General features: G+C 43.4%; 1 protein-coding gene across 18 annotated transcripts in view; it reads right to left on the bottom strand.

Moving 5' to 3' along the window:
- Positions 1–23,966, bottom strand: part of Scm (Polycomb protein Scm) — a 426,899-nt gene that overhangs the window by 284,436 nt on the left and 118,497 nt on the right. For all 18 annotated transcript variants that reach the window (XM_070538219.1, XM_070538231.1, XM_070538222.1 and 15 more), the window contains one exon: positions 17,492–17,562. In XM_070538219.1, coding sequence (XP_070394320.1) covers positions 17,492–17,562 — 71 coding nt within the window. The remainder of the gene's footprint in view (positions 1–17,491; positions 17,563–23,966) is intronic.

The following is a 23,966-nucleotide window of genomic DNA, read 5'->3' as shown; positions in this document are numbered from 1 at the left end:
AGAAAAGCGTTCGGTATGTTGTCTGGTCCTGGAGATGATTTAGCTTTGAGGTTCAGCAGCATCGACACTACACCCGGTTGCGAAACAATATCAGAGGTCGAGTTGCATGGCATGCGGTTAACGCTTATACCACCATCAAAATGGGAAAAAACACTCTGAAAATAATCATTGAAGTGCAGATACGAAGAGCAGATATGATATAGTGATGAGAACGGAAAATAAATCTGTTGCTGAAAGTTAGCGCTGTGTCTGTCAGATGTGCCTTTCTGTTGTCCTTGTTCAGCTTACACTACAACAAAATAAGATATGGCGTACCAACAAGCCTCTACAGCTATCCTCATCCCTTGTCAGAGTCAAGGTTGAAGACTGGGCGTGTTGGTACAGCATATTAGAGGTTGGATTGCACAACATTTTGACGAGACACACAGAAGAGAAACATACCACAGAGCACTATATCAGAGATATCCTCCCATAGAAACTTGCCTTCAGTGCCATCAAGAGCATTCAATATTTTAACGCACGGCTGAATGATGGTACTTTAATCGCTTTATGTTGGGCGACCTTGTGCCTGACAAACAGCTAAGTGAGAGCTTCACTACAACGTCCACAGTCTTTTCGCAAGAGTCCTGCACCTCTCCTTCCCTCGTGTCCGGCGCTGACAACCCGTTACTCCAATTGCGCTTGCCTTGTAAGCCCGTGTTGCCCGCTTCACTGCCGCTATCTTTCGTAGGTAGCAGTAAACAAATGGAGGGACGCAGAAGGCAGCTGGAGCATGTAATTTGAAATCATCTTGTGTCATTGTCACCCTTCCAAGAGTGCATCATCCCGATGCTTATACAGAAGGCGGTGGTTTCTAGGCTGTCATTCGCAATGCTGGCAGGCAGAAGCCGTTATTGTCTGTCGTAGTTCGGTTTCATTCGGACGACATGAACGATTTAGCTCAGCCTAGCCCACTCCAACGAAAGCGTTGGAGTGGGCTAAGCGGCAGCAATCCCGGCAACATGCTTAACAATCCCTTTTGCTTCATGCTACAGGTTACACTGCTTACTCTCGGAAACCAAGCTTCGACTAGCGCCTGTGCTGCTTCGACAACGTTGGTGGGCGTGGACCAAGACGCTGGCGCACATTCATTGACACGTGGTGAATGCGGCATCATGAATCGACAAAGTTTTCCATGCGTCACAAGTCCGGGTATCGCCTCCACAACAGTGACGTCAAGTCACATGCCCCATCGGACAGCTATAAAGGCGCCGGACGAGCTGTGCTTCACCAGTGGGCTAGGCGGCAGCAATCCCGGCAACATGCTCAACAATCCCTTTTGCTTCATGCTACAGGTTACGCTGCTTACTCTCGGAAACCAAGCTTCGACTAGCGCCTGTGCTGCTTCGACAACGTTCGTGGGCGTGGACCAAGACGCTGGCGCACATTCATTGACACGTGGTGAATGCGGCATCATGAATCGACAAAGTTTTCCATGCGTCACAAGTCCGGGTATCGCCTCCACAACAGTGACGTCAAGTCACATGCCCCATCGGACAGCTATAAAGGCGCCGGACGAGCTGTGCTTCCCCAGTGGGCTAGGCGGCAGCAATCCCGGCAACATGCTGAACAATCCCTTTTGCTTCATGCTACAGGTTAGTAGATATATGCCAACTCGTGGTTATCGATCGGATAACCGGTTTATGCTGCTGCTGCACTGCCCACTGCGTGTTAATTATTTTTTGTCTAGTATAATTAGCTCATTATTTAGAGATCTTCTGGCTTGCGGAGACGTAGAAGAAAATCCAGGTCCAACAAAAAAAGAGCTCTTGCTAGAACTGTTAAATGGGCAAAGTAAAATTCTTTCTACTATACATGATATGCAAGCAACACAGAATGAAATGCAAAGGAACCTATCAAAATTAACAGAAAGAACTGATGACATCGTGCAGCGATTGTGTGGTTTAAGTGCACTGAACTCTAACGTAGAAAGCATCAAAACAACAATAACAAACCTCGAGGAACAACTCGCTAACATTAGTGAACATGTTGATGATCTAGAAAACAGAAGTAGGAGAAATACCTTAATAATTTATGGCTTACATGAACCTAGAGTTGAAACTTCAGAAGACTTAGAATGAAATGTAAAACATGAAGTCTTTAGTAAAAAACTAGGCATTAACGTAACAGGCATAGAAAGGTGTCACAGACTTGGAAGAAAAGACAAAAATAAAACCCGGCCAGTGATTCAAAAATTTCTTGACTACCGAGAAAAGAATGCCCTACTTAGAGCATCGCATAAACTAAAGGGCAGTGAACTGTCACTATCTGAAGACTTTTCTAAGCGAGTACGTGACACACAGAGGCTTTTATGGGCGAGTTCTAAGGAAGAAAGGCAGAAAAACATGAAAGTAAAGCTGCATTACGATAAGTAGAGCATCAACGGGACATTGTTCGGTTGGGATGCTGAAAAAAAATGCCGTTATAAGCTGAAGAAATCAAGTCCTCAAAATTGACAGACAAAGCGCAGGCGTGGCTCTTTAGGAATACTTAACGTAAATTGTAGGAGCATTATAAACAAGCGTACAGAGTTAGAGGGAATTCTTTTGTCGTATAACACAGATATCGTTGTATTGACAGAGACATGGTTAAATGAAGAAATATATGATAGCGAGTTCATTCCACTTGGGTATAGTGCATTCAGAAAAGACAGAGGTAGCAGGGGCGGAGGTGTAGCCATCCTTTTCAAGGATAACATTAAGCTCTTAAAGATGTCTAATTTATCAGATGTTGAATGCATATTTTGCAAGGCCTACCATGAAAATATTCGATATGTCATAGCTGCTCTGTATCGACCTCCTAATTCTGGTGTTCAAGTTTTGGATTTTTTGAAGCTATACATGAGCGAGTATGTGAAACCTGCTGACCGCATTATTCTCTCGGGAGATTTTAACTTGCCAAGCATTGATTGGGAAACGATGTCGGTCAAAAGTGATAACGACAACTTAGGGGAGGCCATGTCTTTTCTTTTAATTTATTACAGTTAGTGGATACCTGTACTAAAATACAGGGTAATTCTGAAACAATCCTGGACCTCTTTCTTGTAAGTGGGACCATAAGTAGTCACACTAAGTGCGATGTATTTCCTGGTATATCGGATCACGAGGCTGTGTTACTAACAATAAATAATATGAATTGGAAAGACAGCTTTAGCGCTATCCGATTCCGCAATTTCTCCCGAGCTGATGATGTTTCGATTATAGATACGCTTTCGTTTTACTTAGATTCATCTTCAGAGAATATTGCAGATGTGCAGGAACTATGGGAACGCTTTAAGAGTATTGTTAATAAATGCATTGAAAAATATGTACCAACTATTGTTAAGAAAAGAAAAAAGAATCCCTGGATTTCTCGGGAGATGCTGAGATTGAAAAGGCAGCTCAAGAGGTTAAAAGATAAAATGAAAAAATCAAGCAGTGCTTCACCAGATCAACGGCAGAAATTTCTCTCTCTTTCATCTAAACTTCGGATCCAACTATCTACTGAGAAACAATGTTACTATGAAGAATCATTGCCTAAATTCATCACAGCTTCTCCAGATAGATTTTGGCGGGAGGTGTCACCGAAACATTACCAAAGCGATGTTATTGAAATTGATGGCATTCACTTGAATGATGAAGAAAAAATTGCTAACTTATTTAATGAGCATTTCCACTCAGTTTTTACTAGTGATGATGGTGTCTTACCTATGTTTGAGAATTGTTTGCCCCCTATTTCTGATGTATCAATAAGCAGACAGGGTATATTCCACATGCTTTTAAAACCTGGTGAAAATAGAAGTTCAGGCCCAGACGATGTACCCAACACTTTCCTAAAAAGGTATGCCGAATGGGTTTCGAAATGCTTGTACATTGTGTTTTTACGTTCCTTGGAAGAAGGTCAACTCCCGAATGACTAGAGAACAGCCCGAGTAACACCACTTCATAAACACGGTGCCAAACAGTCTATAAAGAATTACCGTCCGGTATCTTTAACCTCTAACACTTGCAAATTATTAGAGCACATAATACATAAACATTTCGTGGATTTTTTAGATACACATAACATCTTAACAAAATGCCAGCATGGATTTCAGAAGGGTTACTCAACTTGTACACAGCTAGTTGCTACTATCCATGATTTTGCCGTATCTGTAAATAACGTACAACAAATTGATGCAATTTTTATGGACTTCTCCAAAGCTTTTGACAAAGTATCACACAGTAAATTGTTATTTAGATTAAATAGCCTGCCTAAAAACTCTCAACTTGTTAATTGGATATCAGTGTATTTGAACAATCGCCATCAGTTTGTTGCGTTCAAAGGACATCAATCTAACCAGTTACCAGTAAAATCAGGTGTCCCGCAAGGCTCGGTCCTAGGGCCACTCCTTTTTCTTATGTATGTAAACGACATGGTAGAAGGCATCTCTGTCAAAATAAAATTATACGCGGACAACTGTGTTCTATATACAGAGGTTAATTATCAATCTGATCAGGCATTGTTAAACAATGATTTTCAGCGTGTTGCTTCTTGGTGTAAGCGGTGGCAGATGTGTATAAACTTCGACAAGACCATTTTCATGTGGATCACTTGTAAGAAGAGGCCCTTATCATTTCCGTATAATTTTAGCAATGTGCTTTTGTCTGAAGTGTCTGAATACAAATATCTTGGGCTATGGATTCCAAACAACCTTAGGTGGAACAAACATATTCACTACGTTACAGCGAATGCTTATAGAAAGTTATTCTTTTTAAGAAGAACCTTAACTTTGGCTACCCCTGCAGTAAGAAGATTAGCATACACATCCATTGTCCTCCCAGTCTTAGACTATGCTGCTATAATATGGGACCCCTATACAAAAGGTAGTATTCTGAAACTAGAGAATGTCCAAAAAAAAGCCGTACAGTTCATTTATAACAACTTTCGACGTAGCTCAATCACTGAACTACAAGCTCACGCTAACCTAATCCCATTATCCGATACAAACCGCTCATCGCGACTAAAATTTTTATATCAATTAGTTAAGGGGCACTATAAAGTCGACGTTAGCGAATGGATTACATTTTCTTCCGGTTATTCGACACGCCAAAGACATGAACTAACAATAACACCTTTTCGTTCTCATAATGACTCTTTCAAGTATTCATTTTTTCCACGAACAGTCAGAGACTGGAATAATCTCAGCAGCTGTATCGTTCAAGCAGACTCTTTGTCAGCTTTCGCATCCCTTCTTGATAGCTGAAACATGATTGGTTATATTATAGTGACTGTCTAATGATTTATGCGTTGAGTGTTCGTCTATTTCATTTGCGCAGTTGATAAATGTTTTGCTTAATTTTTCTTTTATTCTTTCTTGACTGTGACCTAGGCATGTACATATATTTTGTTTGCCATTATGTTGTATTTTCTCTCATGTATTGTAACCCACCCTGCTAAAATCCCAGTGGGGATTGCAGTATCAATAAATAAATAGATAAATAAATAAATAAATAAATAAATAAATAAATTTGTGTTCCATGCCGCCGTCGTGATGAGCTTACTTGACCTTCTGGAGCAACTTCGTAGTTCAAGGGACTAATTCGGCGAATTATTCTATAGGGGCCAAAATAATGACGAAGAAGCTTCTCGGATAGGCCGCGCATCCGTGCAGGAGTCCACACCCATACTCTGTCTCCAGGTGCATACTGGACATCTCCTTGTCCCAAGTTGTATTGGTCTGTGTCAGTCTGCTGTTGCTGCTGAATGCAGTGTCACGCCAGCTGCCGTGCTTCTTCAGCTCTTTGTGTGAAGTCGCTGATGTCATGGTCATTGTCGGAGGTCTCATCTAAGGCAGCATTGCATTTAAAGTTGTGGTGATGGTCTGGCCAAAAAAAAGTTGGAAAGGCGTCATTTGAGTCATCTCTTGTACAGCGATATTGTACGCGAACGCTGCATGCAGTGGTATCCTGTCCCATGTTCAATGATCCTTGTCCACCTATATTGATAGCATATCAGTCAGCGTTCTGTAGAAACGTTCAGTCAGACCATTTGTCTGCGGATGATATGGGTGGTTTTTCGGTGACTGGTGTGCGTCAATTTCATAATGGACTGTGTTAAATGGACAGTAAATGTGGTTCCTCGGTCCGTGATGAGAACTTTAGGAGCGCCATGCCATAGTGCTATGTTAGTGACAAAAAAAATCAGCTACTTCACTGGCCGTTCCCTTCACAAGAGACCCTGTGTCAAAATATCGAGTTAGGTGGTCAGTTGAAACTACGATCTAACGTTGATGACAATGTGAGAAAGGGGCCAAGTAAGTCCATTCCCACTTGTGGGAATGGAGTTTCTGGTGGCTGTATCAGTATTAGGAGATCTGCTGGCTTGAATGGCGGTATTTTGCATCTTTGGCAGTCCTGGCAGGTTCTTAGATAGTGTTGCATAGAATTCAATAACTTTGGCCAGCAACACTTCATGCGGATGCGTGCGAATGTTCTGCTCTCTTAAATGTCCTGCTGATGGGTCGTCGTGGCACGCTTCCAATATCTCAAGTCATAATTTTAAAGGTACAACGAGCAGAAATGTCTCTGCACTACGTTCAATATTTCCTTTGCACAGGACACTATTTTTCAGTATGAACGATGACAAGCTTGCGGACAAAAGCTCGTGGAATGTCAACTCTTAGGTAATCAATGAGCAGGCATTACTCCGGGTCAGATCTCCAATGCCGAGCCATTTGCGATGTCGCAGCTCCTAGGAACGAGCAATCCTGTCCATTTTCCGTAAGTGTAGATTCCGTGTGTTCAATCAGTGCACGTGACAAGTAATCAGCATCCCCACGCTTGTGACCAGACTTGTATACAACCGGCTCGATCTTGCAAGCCGTCCAAATGGGTCTTTGAGATTTGCCAGCCAGCACAACGAATGATGGTCGCTGATAGCTCGAAATGGTCAGCCATATAAGTATGGTCTAAACTTACTAATGGCCCATATCACCGCGAGGCACTCTTTTTCTGTCGCTGAGTAGTTCGCCTCAGCCTTTGAAAGTGTTCGACTAGCATATGCAATGATTCGTTCCTCTCCATTTTGCCACTGAATGAGGACACCACCGAGGCCTAAACTGCTTGCGTCTGTGTGAATATCAGTTTCGGCTTCCTCATCAAAATGAGCAAGAACTGGGTGGTTCTGAAGACGCTTTCCGAAGCTCATTGAAAGCATTCTTCTGCTCATTCAACCAGATGAAAGGCGTGTCTTCTTTTGTTAGCCACGGTAGTGGTACAACGATCCCTGAAAAATTTTTGCCGAAGCCTCTGTAGTAGGCACAAAATCCTAAGAATCACCTATAAGAATTTTTGTCAGTTGGTTTTAGAAATTTTTCCATTGACGCAGTTTTCTCAGGGTCCAGGCAATGCCTTCTGAACTGACAACATGGCCGAGGAAAAGAAGCTCGCGAAAGCCGAAATTACATTTCGGCGGTTTTATTGTCAGACTTGTTGATCTAATAGCTTTCATCACAGCCCGCAGTCGTTGTACATGCTGCTTGAAGGTGGTAGAAAAAACCACGACATCATCAAGATAAACGAGACAGGTTTGCCATTTCAGACCGGTGAAGACAGCGTCCATCACCCACTGAAATATGGCGGGTGCGGAACAAAGGCCAAATGGAAGCACTTTGAACTTGTATAGTTCGTCTGGCGTCAAACGCTGTCTTTTCAGGATCTCGTTCGTCCACTTCTATCTGCCAGTAGCCACTTTTGAAGTCCAGGGAGGAAAAGAATTTGGCGCTCTTGTAGTCTATCTTTTGCCACGCAAAGGACTTCTGTCAAGCAAAAGACCAGGCAGGATTCCGCAAAGGCTACTCAACAATAGATCATATTCACACTGTCAATCAGGTGATAGAGAAATGTGCCGAATATAACCAACCCTTATATATAGCTTTCATTGATAATGAGAAAGCGTTTGATTCTGTCGAAACCTAAACAGTCATGGATGCATTACGGAATCAGGGTGTAGACGAGCCGTATGTAAAAATACTGAAAGATATCTATAGCGGCTCCACAGCCACCGTAGTCCTCCATAAAGCAAGCAACAAAATCCCAATAAAGAAAGGCATCAGGCAGGGAGATTTGATCTCTCCAATGCTATTCACAGCGTGTTTACAGGAGGTATTCAGAGACCTGGATTGGGAAGAATTGGGGATAAAAGTTGATGGAGAATACCTTAGCAACTTGCGATTCGCTGATGATATTGCCGTGCTTAGTAACTCGGGAGACCAATTGCAATGCATGCTCACTGACCTGGAGAGGCAAAGCAGAAGGGTGGGTCTAAAAATTAATCTGCAGAAAACTAAAGTCATGTTTAACAGTCTCGGAAGAGAACAGCAGTTTACGATAGGTAGCGAGGCACTGGAAGTGGTAAGGGAATACATCTACTTAGGGCAGGTAGTGACCACGCATCAGGATCATGAGACTGAAATAACCAGAAGAATAAGAATGGGCTGGGGTGCGTTTGGCAGGCATTCTCAAATCATGAACAGCAGGTTGCCACTATCCCTCAAAAGGAAAGTGTATAACAGCTGTGTGTTACCAGTACTCACATATGGGGCAGAAACCTGGAGGCTTACGGAAAGGGTTCTGCTGAAATTGAGGACGACGCAACGAGCTATGGAAAGAAGAATGATGGGTGTAACATTAAGGGATAAGAAAAGAGCAGATTGGGTGAGGCAACAAATGCGGGTAAATGACATCTTAGTTGAAATCAAGAAAAAGAAATGGGCATGGGCCGGACATGTAATGAGGAGGGAAGATAACCGATGGTCATTAAGGGTTACGGACTGGATTCCAAGGGAAGGGAAGCGTAGCAGGGGGCGGCAGAAAGTTAGGTGGGCGGATGACATTAAGACGTTTGCAGGGACAACATGGCCACAATTAGTACATGACCGAGGTAGTTGGAGAAGTATGGGAGAGGCCTTTGCCCTGCAGTGGGCGTAACTAGGCTGATGATGATGACGATGATGCCCAGAAGCAGTGTGTGGTTCTTTTTGCAAATTACTCTTGTTGTTGGGTGGCGACATAGAGCAAAACCCTGGTCCCGATAATAACATTATGGCCGAATTGTTTAAAACTGTAAAAGAAAAAACGCACGTTGTATTCGCATTGGAACAAACCAATCCAGTATGTCACAGGCAATAGAAGAGCTTAAACTTTCACAGCAGTCCATCACACTTAGCATCACTGATATTAATGAACGCCTACAAGCTCTAGAATGTCAGACTATTGGCTTTGAGACGTTGCAGCAAGAAATGAGTCACACGTGCCAAAATATAAAACTCGTGCAGCGAGAAACCGCAACGCTTCGTGGGCGACTTGACGATGCTGAAGACAGGTCACGACGAGAAATCTTACATTTTTCGGGATACCCGATGGCCCGTCTGAGAATGTGTGTCAGTGTGGAGAAACAATTATCTCCATCGCCTCAGACAAACTGGATATACGTTTACCACTTGATAGTATAGAGCGTTTGCATAGAATCGGGAAATTTGCCAGCGGCAAAAATAGGCCTCTAGTAGTGAAGTTTACTACATTCAAGAAAAAAGAGCTGGTGTTTTCGAAACGATCGTCTTTCACGGGAACAGGTATCAGCGTAAGCGAAGACTTTTGTGAAGCCACACGTCATGCCCGGAAGAAACTTTTGGAATTCGGTAGAGGCTTGAACACTAACTTCAAATTAAGCTACAAAAGACTATTCTCGGAAGGAAAGTGCTACATGTTCAATGCCGACGAAAATTCCGTTATTTAAGTGAATACTGGCAGACAAACGGGCAATGCTGTGGCCATGTCCGCAGGAGCAACGCGTTCTGGACGTGTCTATACAGGAAATAAATAGGCCCACACGAAGGGTAGAGGCCCATCGGCAACAGCATTCGTAATCTTTACTAATATTCGGAGCATTTTTCCTAAAAGAGATAGTTTGAACAGTTTAATTAACGGTACTGGAGCTGATATTGTTGTACTAACGGAAACCTGGCTCTCTGACAAAATAGAGGCAGGCGAGCTCTTTCAGTGCAACAAGAAATTTACTGTATATGAGCTAGACCACGCCGATAGAAAAGGCGGTGGTGTTTTAATTGCTATTAACTCTAGTTTTGAATCATTCCTTTTGAGTGTAACTACTAATTTCGAATTACTCTGGTGCTGCCTATCTATTGGTTTCATGAAAAATAATCATAGGGGTCTGTTATCGTCCCCTTAATCGCAATTGTGATTTTGCAGAAAAAATTCTTGACACCCTAAGCGAAATATCCATTCGATTTCCTGGTTCACCTATGTTTCTTTTAGGAGACTTTAATTTCCCAACTATTGACTGGTTGCGTTCATGCCCCTTTTCTAATCCGACATCTGCAGAGGCTACAGGATTTCTTAAAGTTTGCGTAGATTTTAACCTTGCACAGCTCGTTTATCGAACCAACACCTGTCACATCTACTACAATTTCGTTGCTTGACTTGATTCTGACCACTCATGCTAATAAGGTTTCACCAGTGACCCACGTGCCTGGCCTAAGCGACCATGACATCTTACACTTTAACATTTCCATTCCGCCTACAAAAGTAAAGAAACACACCAAATATATTAGGGACTACAAAAAGGCTAACTTTAACGCTATAAACTCTAAGCTATCAGCTTTTCTTGACTACTTCCTTATGACACATGTAAACTTATCAGCTCAAGAAATGTGGTTATCTTTTAAAACTACAGTAATGCATCTTACCCACAAATATATTCCACTTAGAATAATTCATCAGTTTTCTAACGCCCCTTGGTACAATACCTATCTGAAAATATTATCCAACAAAAAATGCAGACTTTTTCGTTCCGCCAAAAGGTCATTAAACGCTGATCAGTGGTTAGCATATACATCTGCTGCGAAAGCCTATACAAGCGCTTTAAACACGTCCAAATTTAACTTCTTTAACTCAACCCTACCGTCTCTGATAGAAACTAACCCAAAATGCTTTTCGAACGTTATGAAATGTACCAAAGATAGCGTTATAAGTCTCGTAAATGATTCAGGCGATCAAGTTCCAAATCATCTTTGTGCTTCTGTACTAAGCAACACATTTGCCCAATCATTCTGCACAGAAAATTTAAGTGACTATCCCTCTTTTACATCCGTTAACTTTCCGGCGATGGATCTTATTACCCTAGACCCAGCAGGTATCCGAGCCAGAATTTTCAAGAAAAAGCAATCATCATCATGTGGTATTGACGGTATTATTTCCAAGTTTCTGCAAAACACTGCAGAATATAGCTCCATCATATTTACCTTTATTTTTACTAGATCACTTAACGACAGTACCCTACCCCTTGATTGGAAAACTGGTAAGGTGACCCCGCTTTTTAAATCGGGAAACCCACATCACCCTTTGAATTACAGACCCATCTCATTAACTTCAGTACTCTGCAAAACTTTTAAGCACATCATTTTCACTCACCTTGTAAACTTTCTTGAATCAAACAAATTTTTTAGCCCTTATCAGCACGGTTTCAGAAAATCTTTTTCTTGTGAAGCACAACTAATAACATTCACTAATGACTTGCATGCGTTCTTGGACTCGGGTATTGCGAGAGACTGTATTTTTTTACTTTTCTAAAGCCTCTGATAAAGTTAATCACCAGTTACTCATCTATAAGCAAAGCTTTCTAAATATTGACCCTTTAGTATTCAAATGGATTTGCAGCTTTCTTTGCAATCGTACCCAATATGTAATCATCAATGACAATGACTCACCAGAGGTGCCAGTAGAATCGGGTGTACCTCCAGGCTCTGTGTTGGTGCCTTTGCTCTTCCTCATTTATATTACCGACCTGCCTAATCAAATCACTAGCTCTATTTGTTTGTTTGCCGACAATTGCGTAATTTACCGAAAAATAACTAACGATTCTGATATGGTTACATTACAATCAGACCTTGATAATGTTACAACTTGGTGCTCCCACTGGCACATGAATCTTAACACTTCAAAATGTAAATTCATGAGAATCTCACGCAGCCAAGTATATTTTTATAACTACCATCTGAACAACATCCCACTTGAATCAGTATCTTGTTATAAATACTTTGGAGTGCACAGTTCAAATAATCTCTCATGGAAACGACATATCGAACACATTACATCAAAAGCTAACTGCATGCTGGGCTATCTTAAAATTTTTCACTCGCACCTTCTTCCCTGAAAAAACAGTTATATGTCACCTACATTCGGCCTAATCTAGAGTATGCATCCTCAATATGGGACCCTCATCAATTAACATTAATTAACAGCTTAGAAGCTGTGCAGAATCGGTCCGTTCGTTTTATTCATAACAATTACCAGTGCACAGCAAGCGTAACTAGCATCAGACTTGCCCTCAACATATCTCTCCTTTCCAAACGCAGAAAAATCGCTCGCCTTTGTCTGTTCCATAAAATATACCATTTAATTCCTACACTCAAGCCACGCTTTATTGAACCAGCCTCTTTTACTTCTGCACGCTTGGACCATCGTCATAAGGTGAACATCCCATTCCACAATATGTCTACCTATGGTAATTCATTTCTTCCAAAATCATGCCAGGAATGGAATCACCTACCGGATCCACTAGTCTATATAACTAACACAGATAACTTCCGTAAGGCACTTACTAATATTATCTAGTATGCCATGATGTGAATGTATAACGAAGCAATTCTGTTTTCTCCTGATCAGTATTGTTTATAAGTTTTCTTTTTTATTATCTACCTAATCTACAAACAGTGTATTTTGTATTATGCTTTATTCTCTATCATTCTGTGCTTATTGTCTCACTCTAACTTGTCCTATATACCATGTATTTATATTTATTCTGTATTATCGCAGTTTTCCGTTTTTCTTTGTATAATTATTATTTTTACCATAATATGCTTTTTTTTGTGTCACTCTCGCATTATTTTTACATCGTACCATGCATTGTTAGGAATGGCCATACGGGGTGGCAACGTGCCAGCTTTCGGCCCGCTGCACGTGTTCCAAGCCCACCAGACGAGGCGCCCTTCCGAGAACTGCGGATGACCGGCAGCCACGTGGCACGCGGTCAGCTCAGGAATGTGGTACTCCGCCGCGCCACCCGGGACGGAGCACAGTTCTACGAAGCCCTCGGTCGTCGACACCGAGAGCTATGCGGCACCGCGAGCTATGCGGCACCGCGAGCTATGCGGCACCGAGAGTTCTACAAAGCCCTCTGACGTCGGCTCCGGAGCCTTTGTGTGTGTGCGCTCGAACTTGTGTGCCTTGGTGTGTGTGGGCCGTACTGCGGGGCGGCGGCAAGTTTACAATGACTGGATGAACGTTTCCAACCACTCGGACTCCGTCCACGCCGAACGATGACGTCAAGCGGAGAGCTTATAAGCACCATTTGCCGGCTGCTAGAGGGTGCTCGTGTCGTGCTCGTCGTCGGGAGCTGAGTGCTCGTGGTCATGCTCGAAATGTAGTAGTGAGCTGTGTGCTCGAATGCTGTTTGCTGTATGTTAATCTTCTGGGCTCTATATGGGAGTCGCGCTAGACTGCCAATGTATCTTGCTTAAAATGCTTAATATGTAAATAAATCCTGTTCACCAAGTTCCTCTCTACGACCTTCAACTCCTTCAAATTGTGGCAGCGGCTAGATAGTCCGACGACTCCTAAATCTGCTTGACAGCGGTAGGATCGTCTGACGAATCTAATATCTGGTTGGCAGCGGTGAGATCGGCCTATGGCTCGTAGATCGGCCTACGACTCGGAGACAGCAACGGCAGCTGACGGACGTTGGCGCATGGTGACCAACCGGCATCCTGATCAAGTTGGAGGCGACTTGAGATTGACCACCTCTTGCAACTGACTGGATACGGCAGAACAGGACTGGTGATATGGTGCTGCTTCAGTGGGTAAGCGTTTGTTTGGTTTTGGCTGTAAGATTTACCAGGCTTCAATTTCACTGAGTTTTTGATTTGATTCGCTGGGGATCTTTTACTTGTATTTTGATTTGCGTGGGTATCGCAGCAAGTATTGTGTGACAGCAGAGCCAAAGCTTAAAGTAGCGACCATGGTCCTAATGTGTTTGACGAGGGCTGACCTGTTGTGGTTGTGTGAGGAGATAGAGGTAAACGTAGAGGAGGACTTGACAGAATCAGAAATTCGTAAGACAATTCTAGAAAGTAACAATGATTCGAAATTCATAGAACAAATGGGTAAACGACTTCTAAGAAAAATACAGGAACAGGAATCAATTAAGCAAGAACGCCAAGAGCGCGAGCGAAAACGCCAAGAGCGTGAGCAAAAACGGCAGGAGGTTGAAAAAGAAATTGCAGCAGTAAAGAAACAGATACAGGATTTGCAGCAGCTAAACGCATGAAGTCAACAGCGGCTTAAGAAATCTGTAGGCTGGACGCAGCGAAAGTGTGAGGAAGTAGATAGCAGATTTTGCTCAAAAGCCGAGGAAAGTAGTAGTACCTGCGAGAGTAGCAGCGCGTTCATAGGTGAACTCGAAGTGCTAGCAGCTAACGAAGCCTTAGTGGCAACAGAGGCCGTTAAAGGCCAGAGTGAGAGCGACGAGGTGCTGTGCCAGCAGAGGACTGTAGAGACAGCTAGGCCAGCTGCGAACAAATTGGCACAGTTACCGTGTGTGTGCGTCGCATCTCATGGTATCGAGGTTGTTAGCGAGGTACACGGTACTGTTGACTTGACAGACGTGAGCACCCATGTCGAGTCAGATCTGCGAGCAGAAGTAATGTGCCAGCTGGATGATGCAGTTGAAAGTAGTTCTCGGGATGGCGAGCTCCATAGTTCACAAGAGAACAACTGCATTGTCCAGGGATCGGTGCGGCTCTCCGCCAGTCTAGGTAGCCTAGAGAGGGATGATTTAATTAGGAATCATTCAGACTGTGCGTGTGAGACAGCGATCGAGACCGACGGGCTGTGTGTCGATGCACAGTGTGAGCTGGGCAATGCAGTAGAGGGCAGTTCGCAAGAGTGCGAGTTGCATAACTCGAGTAAAGCCTGCTGCATTGTGCCAGAGTCGGTTGAGCTGTCCACCAGTCGAGGCAGAGAGAATGTTGATAAAAATGAAAATCAATCAGACTGTGCGGGTTAGAGACCGATCTGGGCCGACGAGATGTGTAACGGCCAGCACGAGGCGCGAGACGACGGCATGAAAGAGAGTTCGAGGAGAAAGCACTGCAGAAAGAAGCGCCGAAAATATCGGAATGCGGTGACTAATGTAGCGCCGCCAAAGACGGCGAGAGACCCAGAAGGGCAGGGCGCGGAGAAAAGACAGGTGCGGTCGTCACGGACGATGTTGACGCATCAAACATGTTCGAGCCACCGGTCAAAGGGGGACCGAGAAGCATGTTGTGCACGGACGCGGACAAAGGGCACGGGGCTGTTAAACTCCTCGTCGTTCCGTAGTTCTTTTTATAGCTCAGCGTGCAGTACGAAGAAGCGCAAGGTGGCAAGACGAGACCAGGTGGGAAGTAGCGACGCGGTCAATTGAGTTTGTGAGGAAAGCGGGGCGCCAGGACACAAATTGGCAGGGGACTGTAATGTCTTGGGGTAGCTGATAGTGAGTCAGCCCTTTTGTTGTTCCTCGGCAGCCAGAATAGCTTTCAAACCGCGGCCACCTCGGGTACGGCTGAAAGTATGAGTCAGTCGTAAGCAATCGGGAACGGGAGGCCAAGAGAGCTTCCGTAGTAGGAAAACGTGTTGTTTTGTTTTATTTTTGAGCATTTGCAAATTTTCACGATTTGAGACTAGGATTTCTTTCAATATGTAAGGTATGAGCTCTGTTTATGTTTTGTTTGAGAAGCTCGAGATTTGAAAGACGCGTTTAAAGTAAACCTGTAGTCTCGCAAGGTATTCATTAATAAGTATATAGGCTTTCTTTTTTTTTGTGTATGCGTGAGTAACCTGAAGGTCAAGGTTATCGTTGAGAGGCCTATCGTAATGCGCGTGTGTTATTTAGCGTTCTTTCTTTTCAAGTGCTTTTTGAATTTTCTAAGGTTAAGCGCGCAGGTATTCAGTAAGTGCGTGATTTGCACTGAGAAGAGCTCTTAGGTCTATTAGCGCGTGTCCTGTGCGGACGGAAGGAAGCAGAAGGTTTTTGACTGGGTTGCTCGTGTGTGTCGAGGGCAGCCGTATTCTGACTTCTCTAGTACGCGTGCGAAGAGCTAGTTAGTAAAAGACACATTTGTTCAACGGTTCCTCTGTGTTGCGTAAGTTACGCAAGTGTGGTTGTTTGTTTAAGAAACGTGCCCTGTATGGATTAAAGGAACAAATGTGAGTCAGCGTGATGAAAACTTTGTATGATGCAAGCACGTGTTCGGAATAGAGACCGCAAAGCTAGCGCGATTGTATCATACATCACACTTACCCACTGCGATAGGGTAAGAACAGGCTGTTCGTGAAGTTAAGCTGCTTAAGTTATGTTTGGGTATTGGTGTTTAAAAGCCTTCGGTTTAATTCTGCGTAAACCTTTACTCTTGTGCAGCGGTAGGATCGTCCGACAAATCTAATAGCATTGTCATCTGATTAGTACTCGTGTTTTCCTTTCTCCTTTCTTGCATACTTGTCTGTATTTATTAGCCCCTCCCCTCTGTAATGCTTCATTGTAAGCCCGGAGGGTACTATAAATAAATATAAATAAATAAATAAATAACTGTGCACATCACACCATGCTAAGAGGTACTACTATTTTAAACGACCAGTATACATACACTGGCGTTATAACTAGACGTTCTCAACTGTTATTCAAGCCATCAAAGCTGTGCCCCACCCCCCCCCCCCCCAGCCTGCATCATATTCCTTCAATTTCAGTTTCCTGTGCAGATACAGTGGGATGCAGTCATTCAATGCGTCTGCTGCATGCAGTACAAATATAGAATGACCTCGCTGACATTTCTGAAACCAACCACAGTAAGTTCGGAAGTCTTTTGCACATGCCTTTTTTGAGCTTATGTAATGTTTATTTTTATTTTATGTTTACATTAGCGGTTTTGTATTATCATCTCCTATGGCTGCCTTGTAGCAACTGTGTTGTCTATTGAATTTGGTTGCACAATATTTACCATGATTTCACTATACTTTTATGCGCCGGTTAACTTATCATTTTAAACGCATCACACAATTATTTCCCATAATTCGTTTCACTTTCTTGTCATTACTTTCTAGCTCACAGTATGCATTTCTTTTCCTTTTTTTCTTAAGTTGATTGTATTACTGTTGTTCACATCTATCTCATAGTAGATGCCCCTTTCGGGGCCTACAAGGTATTTCTTATAAACCAATAAATAAATGCAGTATTTTTACGAGGCTGACCAGTTTGGTGCAAATGCAGGATTCCATTGATGCAGCCCAGTGACCAACATTACTCGAGACAACTTGCTTACCCCCCTACCACAAGAAACTGCAGTTACACAATTTGGAAGAGGTTGCTGAAGTCTACTTGCCTGCTTGAAGCATGTTGACGGTGCGGGTTGGGAGTTGGTCTCCTTCAGGTACTCGTCCCAGTCAAAGTAGCCTGCAAGTCACGGCCCTCATTTCTCTCTGTCACTTGTTGGACAGCTCAATAGACAAGTAGCAATACTGAAATGAGGGTCTTTCATGAGGGTGCTTTCATTTAAATAAGCATCTATGCTGCACAGCAAGGTTCACAAAAAACAGACTTGCACACACACACGCAGACAAAAAGCTCAAGAGACAAACAAAAGCTTCAGCACTGCCTTTGTGTTGTATCACATCTATCATACTACAGTGCTTCATGTTCAGTCAATAACCTCTTACGCTTTCTTGGCCAACCTATTAGTGCAAAATTAGTGAAAATAGAATACTCCATCATTCCAAACTGACTCACGCATTTTTCTTCAGCGTCCCTTTAAAGGGCCCCTCACCAGGGCCCACAGAAAATTTTCGTTATATGCTGGAAGTAGTTACATGTCCTCTAGGGAGCATTCTGCCAAAAAAAATTTTCAAATCGGCTCATTGAAGCCAAGACAGAAATATTTCAGTGCCACAACCTGATGATTTCAGGAAGCGAGCTCCACTGCATAGCGAGACACTCTCTCCACTCACCCCATCTAGCCTCTGCAAGCGAAATTCCTTCCCTGTGTTCTCCTATACCGGACCTCAAGGATCGCATGACACATACGTCATGGGCCCCGCCTTCATTTTTTTTTTTCTCCTCGCTTTTTTACGGCGAAGCGCACTTCCGCTGATGGCATCGCGCGCGAGGTGTTGCATTTGCTTCTTTTTGCGCAGCACATGATTTTGCGCCCTGTGCACGAGGACAACTGACCAGTGGTACAAGTCTGTGCTACACGAACACTGAGGCAGACACAAGCGGATCACAGAGCATGATCGCACACTGGAACATGGTAGGAAATTACATAGTTTTGGTGTCTGTGCGCGCAACTGCACGACTGGGAACAAGCAGACGAAAAGGAAGTACATCTCTCTTGCTGCTGTGTGAAGTAAAACAAAAACATGCAGACATTCGGTTTGTGTGTTTTATTATTTCTCTAAGCTTTCATTCGTCCATTCAAGCAACATACTACACAAAGAACAGATGTTGCCTTGAATAATTCTTGAAGTCACATGCCACCACGAGCAACGTCACAGCATGAACATGTGTACATAAGTGCACTAGCATGTGTACGTCATTCTCCGGCTTGGAGTGCAGTGGCCACAAGGAGAAAGGAAAACGGCGTTCAGTTTGAAATTTCAGATCTTTCCGCGGCACACATGCACATATGCTCATACGTGGCGATATAGTCTTCCACGTCAAGGTGGCAGCTACCGCAGAGTGTTCCTGGATCCCGGGGCAGAGCCAGCACAACCGTAGTGTAATACCTTGCAGACAGAATCGTTATCCGTGTACTGTATGCTCCGCGCTTGTCAGCTAAAAATGGCCAGACCTGGTGAGGGACCCATTAACAGTCGTCACTGGCACATTAGCTGCCATGTTTGAAAGGGCACCCGACACCGAGCCTGGCTATTTAACAGGTACCTGAAGGAGATCAAGCACAGCAAGATAGCAAGGCAGTAGAAGCCAACTATGCACATTGTGTCCCCACAGCCATTCATGTACTGTATTTACCTCAATCTAACACAAACCTTTTTTCCAAGAAAATGGATCCGAAAATTGGCTGCGTGTTAAAATTGAATACGAAACCAAAACCACATTTGCAGTGTTGGCAAGAGCCAGGAGACATTTTCACAACACACCCATCTAGGGCGGGGCTTTTGTGACGCCACACTCAGCAACGTCACACGTCACGTGTGCGGCAGTTAATTTTTTGTTTTCTTTAGATTATTCTCCAAGATGGCAGTGTTCAAGGCCCCTCTGTAGAGTGCCTCGATGATGGCGGCTATTCATCCCTGTGTCAGACACTTCGAAACAGACAAGCATGTTTTTTTTGTCTTTTTTTTCTTGTGCTTACCATCAGATGAGGCAAAGCACTAGCTTTTGCTTACTGTATTTACTCGCACAATGATCGCACTCGCGTAATGATCGCACCCCTAAATTTTGTCGTCCAAATTCTATTTTTTTTATTTCCTGTGTAATGATCGCACCCAGAACTTGCTGCAGAGATATGTCATGTGCCAAGTCTAACTAATAATGATCGCGCTTCCAATCTGTCGAGTGCTATGTGAATGACTCTTCAAGACAAACCAAGCGGTCTGCATGCACCAAACATTCTTAAGCAGATGCCGCATTTCATACTTTCCGCACTTCCATTACAAAAAGAAAGCTACAACCAAATTTGCCTTTATTATGTGTAGGCTTTATAATGGTTGTGGTCAACAACAACAACAAAAAAGGCGCCTTTCGATTCTTCTCGTCCGCAATCATGGGCATGCAACAAATCACAAGTGGCAATGATAGTGGCCACATTTACACTGATACGATAGTGGCCACATTTACACTTATACGCTGACGCTTGTAACACAGCTAAGATAGATAAGAATTGCTTATGAGACTGTCAGTGGTGAGGATGTTCCTGTTAATATCCGGAGACGTTGTAGAAAACCCTGGTCCTCTGACTGACGAGATGCTTAAGGAACTACTTGAAACGCAGAAGAAAATCCTGCTTAAGCTTAATGAAATACAAGAAAAGCAAGCTTCCTCTGATACTAGTTTGCAACTTGTTGAAAACAGGCTGTCAACGATAGAAAATAAATTGCTGTCTCTGGATGAAACACGTGACAGGCTCACTAAAATTGAGAATTTAGTTATCAGGAATGATGCTAATTTGGCTGAGCTCGGCTGTAAAGTTGATGATTTAGAAAACTGATCTCGACGAAACAACATAATTGTACGCGAAGTTGTGGAAGAAGGGTTAGAAAGTGAGGAAATGCTAATGAAAAAAGTAAACGAGGACATATACGAAGGTATACTCAAGCTTAAGTTAGGCTCCATTGAGAGGATTCACAGGCTCGGAAAGAGGATTCCTGGTGTGAACCGCCCGATCATACTAAAGTTCGTAGATTTCAGGGATAAGAACACTAAAAAATTGTTCCAAGCTCAAAGGCACCCAGATTAGCATTAGCAAAGATTATTCTAAAAGCATTGTTGAATTACGAAAGAAGCTGTGGAATTCTTGCTCTGAGGAAAGGAAAGGTGGAGCAAAAGTGGCATTGATCTTCGATAAATTGAAAGTTAATAATGTAATGTTCAGTTGGGATGAAGATAAACATGAAAGGGTCAAAGTTGTGCAACCACTTCACGCAAGAAACACCTGACAACCCCATACAAAAGATGCAAAGTTCAGTATTATTAATGTGAATGCCAGAAGTATCCTAAATAAGTTGGAATCCCTAGAGAGCATTGTCTTGGAACATGAACTAGGTGTTATGGGTATAACAGAGACATGGCTGCGTAAGGATGTAAGTGATTCAGAGGTCACACCCCCTGGGTATTCAATTGTCAGAAGAGATTGGGAAGGTCGAAGTGGTGGCGTAGCATTCTTGATAAAGAATGGTGTACCATACGATATTCTCGAGACCGAGAAAGCGATGGAAACGGTCTGGATCAAAACAAAGTTGGGTGAACATCAAGTCCTCATTGGTTGTATTTACAGGGCTCCTAACTCACCCGTAGATGTTATTTTTCATTTAAGAAAATTTATGGAGTCTAACATGCATAAAGGCAATAACATTATACTTTTAGGTGATTTTAACTTGGCCAGCATTGATTGGCCGACACGTTCACCGGGACAGACTGAGGTTTCAAGTTGTGACCAGCTTTTGGAGCTAGCTTTCTGTTTAGGCCTAACCCAGGTAGTGACAGATTATACAAGAATCTGTGAGACTAAGTCATCAATACTTGATTTAATTTTTCTGTCAAATTCTTTAATGCCTTATCTAGAAATATGTAAAACGGGAGATGGTCTTTCGGACCATAAAATGGTGCAAGCATTCCTAAGCTTAGGACCTGAACATACCCATGTGCTCTTCATAAAACATTTTTGAAGTTTTCCTCTGCTAATGATGTTGGTGTGTTAGACTTTTTACAGCGTTCTTTCGACCATTTTTTTCATCTCTGAGTCAAATACTAGTACGGATGATTTATGGGACTACTACTTTGCAACGGTCATGGATTGTATTAAAAACTACATGCCAAAGTGCTGTAAAAGAATTAAAAGGAAAAATCCTTGGATTACAAGGGAAGTTATACATCTAAAGAGAAGATTAAGGCGAAAACGTGGGGACTGTTCGAGGAATCCAACCCCCGATAAGAAGATCTCAATTCAACACATGAGCCATGACCTGAAATGCCTTATAAAAGAATCTAAAGCCAAGTTTTATAAAATGTGACACTTGCGAAGTTCCTTAAAGAGGCGCCGCAGAAGTTTTGGCGGCATGTCAACCCATCCACAAACCCGTTATCCTCAGAATCCTGCAGTACTGCTGCAATGCAAGCTGATAATTTTAATGCTTACTTTGCATCCGTTTTTACTAAAGATAATGGTCATACACCTCATACACAGCTGCTAGACCACCCATTGCAGACATTGAAATCAATGAACAAGGTGTTTTAAATCTTTTGCTGAATATTGATGTTAAGAAGAGCCTTGGTCCTGACGGCATTCCAAATGAGTTTTCATGTAGATATGCATGGGCGTGGAACCGGCGAGATGGCGGTGACCCTTACAAGTTTTCTACTGCTCACGCAGGTGTTTACGGCGAACCTTTCCCTGGCGGTTCTTCCTCACGGATTACCCTTCGACGACGTATGCCTGGAATTGTTCGACAGCGGTTCTTCGTCTTCGACAGATTTGTTCGAGGCCTTCAAGCTACAACAGTGTCCAGCTGGTGACGAATTTGGACATTTTCCGTTTCTGAGCTGGCAACATTGCCAAGAGGGCGTTGACGCTGTCAAGTGTCAGCTACAAAAGCAGCGGAGCAGCACTGTGACGATGGGGCGTGGAACCGGCGAGATGGCGGTGACCCTTACAAGTTTTCTACTGCTCACGCAGGTGTTTACGGCGAACCTTTCCCTGGCGGTTCTTCCTCACGGATTACCCTTCGACGACGTATGCCTGGAATTGTTCGACAGCGGTTCTTCGTCTTCGACAGATTTGTTCGAGGCCTTCAAGCTACAACAGTGTCCAGCTGGTGACGAATTTGGACATTTTCCGTTTCTGAGCTGGCAACATTGCCAAGAGGGCGTTGACGCTGTCAAGTGTCAGCTACAAAAGCAGCGGAGCAGCACTGTGACGATGGGGCGTGGAACCGGCGAGATGGCGGTGACCCTTACAAGTTTTCTACTGCTCACGCAGGTTGGCTCTTTTTGCTCTTTGAAAGCGTCTCGCTTTATTTTGCCGGTTCCACCCCAACTGCTTTATCTTACTTTTTCCTGTCGGAGACGCGGTTCTGTGGTGTCGAATCGTGTGCATGTCAAACGGCACTTTTCACTTTTTCGTAGCCCGGCATTTTATCTACTTATTTTGCTGCTTTGTGGCGGAGATATTGAGTGTAACCCAGGTCCGTCAACTGCTGAACAAATCCAAGAACTGTTAAAGGGTCAAGGTGCAATACTTTCCAAGTTATCGCAGCTCACCGCAGACGTTACTGACGTTAAAGCTCGCCTTCTTTCGTTGGAAACTAAGCTAGCAAAGATCGACACAATTGAAAAAACCTTGGCTAACGTTGAAGATCAGCAGCGACAAGATCATGATGCTTTGGCAGGCATGATTAAAAAATTGGACGACTTGGAAAATCGTGGGAGGCGCAATAATTTGCTTTTTTATGGCTTGGCAGATTCTAATGCCAATGAGACGGCAGCCCAGTCTGAGGAACTCATAATAAGTCTGTGCACTGCGAAGCTTGAATTGCCTTCGTTAGCTATTGAACGTGCGCATAGGCTGGGTAAATTCTGCGCAGGGAAAAATCGGCCCGTCATTGTTTGTTTCAATTCTTTTAAAGACCGCCAAGCCGTGCTTGCAAAAGCATTCAAGCTCAAGGGATCGAGCGTTTCTATATCTGAAGACTTTTCCCGTACTGTCCGTGATAAGCGAAAAAAATTATGGGCGTATGCCAAACAAAACAGCGAAGAAGGCTTGAAACCAGTTCTGAAGTTTGATACGCTTCACTTGGGGAGCAGGCGCTTTCAATGGGACGGTAAAGCCGGCGTTGCACGGGAGCAATGACAAATTACTGTTAATGCTGCGATGTGCCCCGTCAGCGTTCTGTTAGTCAACTGCCGCAGTGTCAAAAATAAAATTGAAGATTTTCACTTTTTTCTTCGTACTATCCAACCGACCATTGTTCTGGGAACAGAATCTTGACTTGATCCAACTGTCGCAAGCACTGAAGTATTTCCGGATACGTACGAGTGTTTTCGTCGTGACCGCTGTACGCGTGGTGGAGGGGTGTTTATTCTTGTCCACGATAGTATCCCAAGCGTGCAAATGGAATTTCCGG

Source organism: Dermacentor albipictus, chromosome 5, assembly GCF_038994185.2.
Source record: "Dermacentor albipictus isolate Rhodes 1998 colony chromosome 5, USDA_Dalb.pri_finalv2, whole genome shotgun sequence".
Lineage (NCBI taxonomy): Eukaryota > Metazoa > Arthropoda > Arachnida > Ixodida > Ixodidae > Dermacentor > Dermacentor albipictus.
The sequence above is the reverse complement of the archived record's forward strand: the minus strand, read 5'-3'. Positions and strand labels throughout refer to the sequence as shown.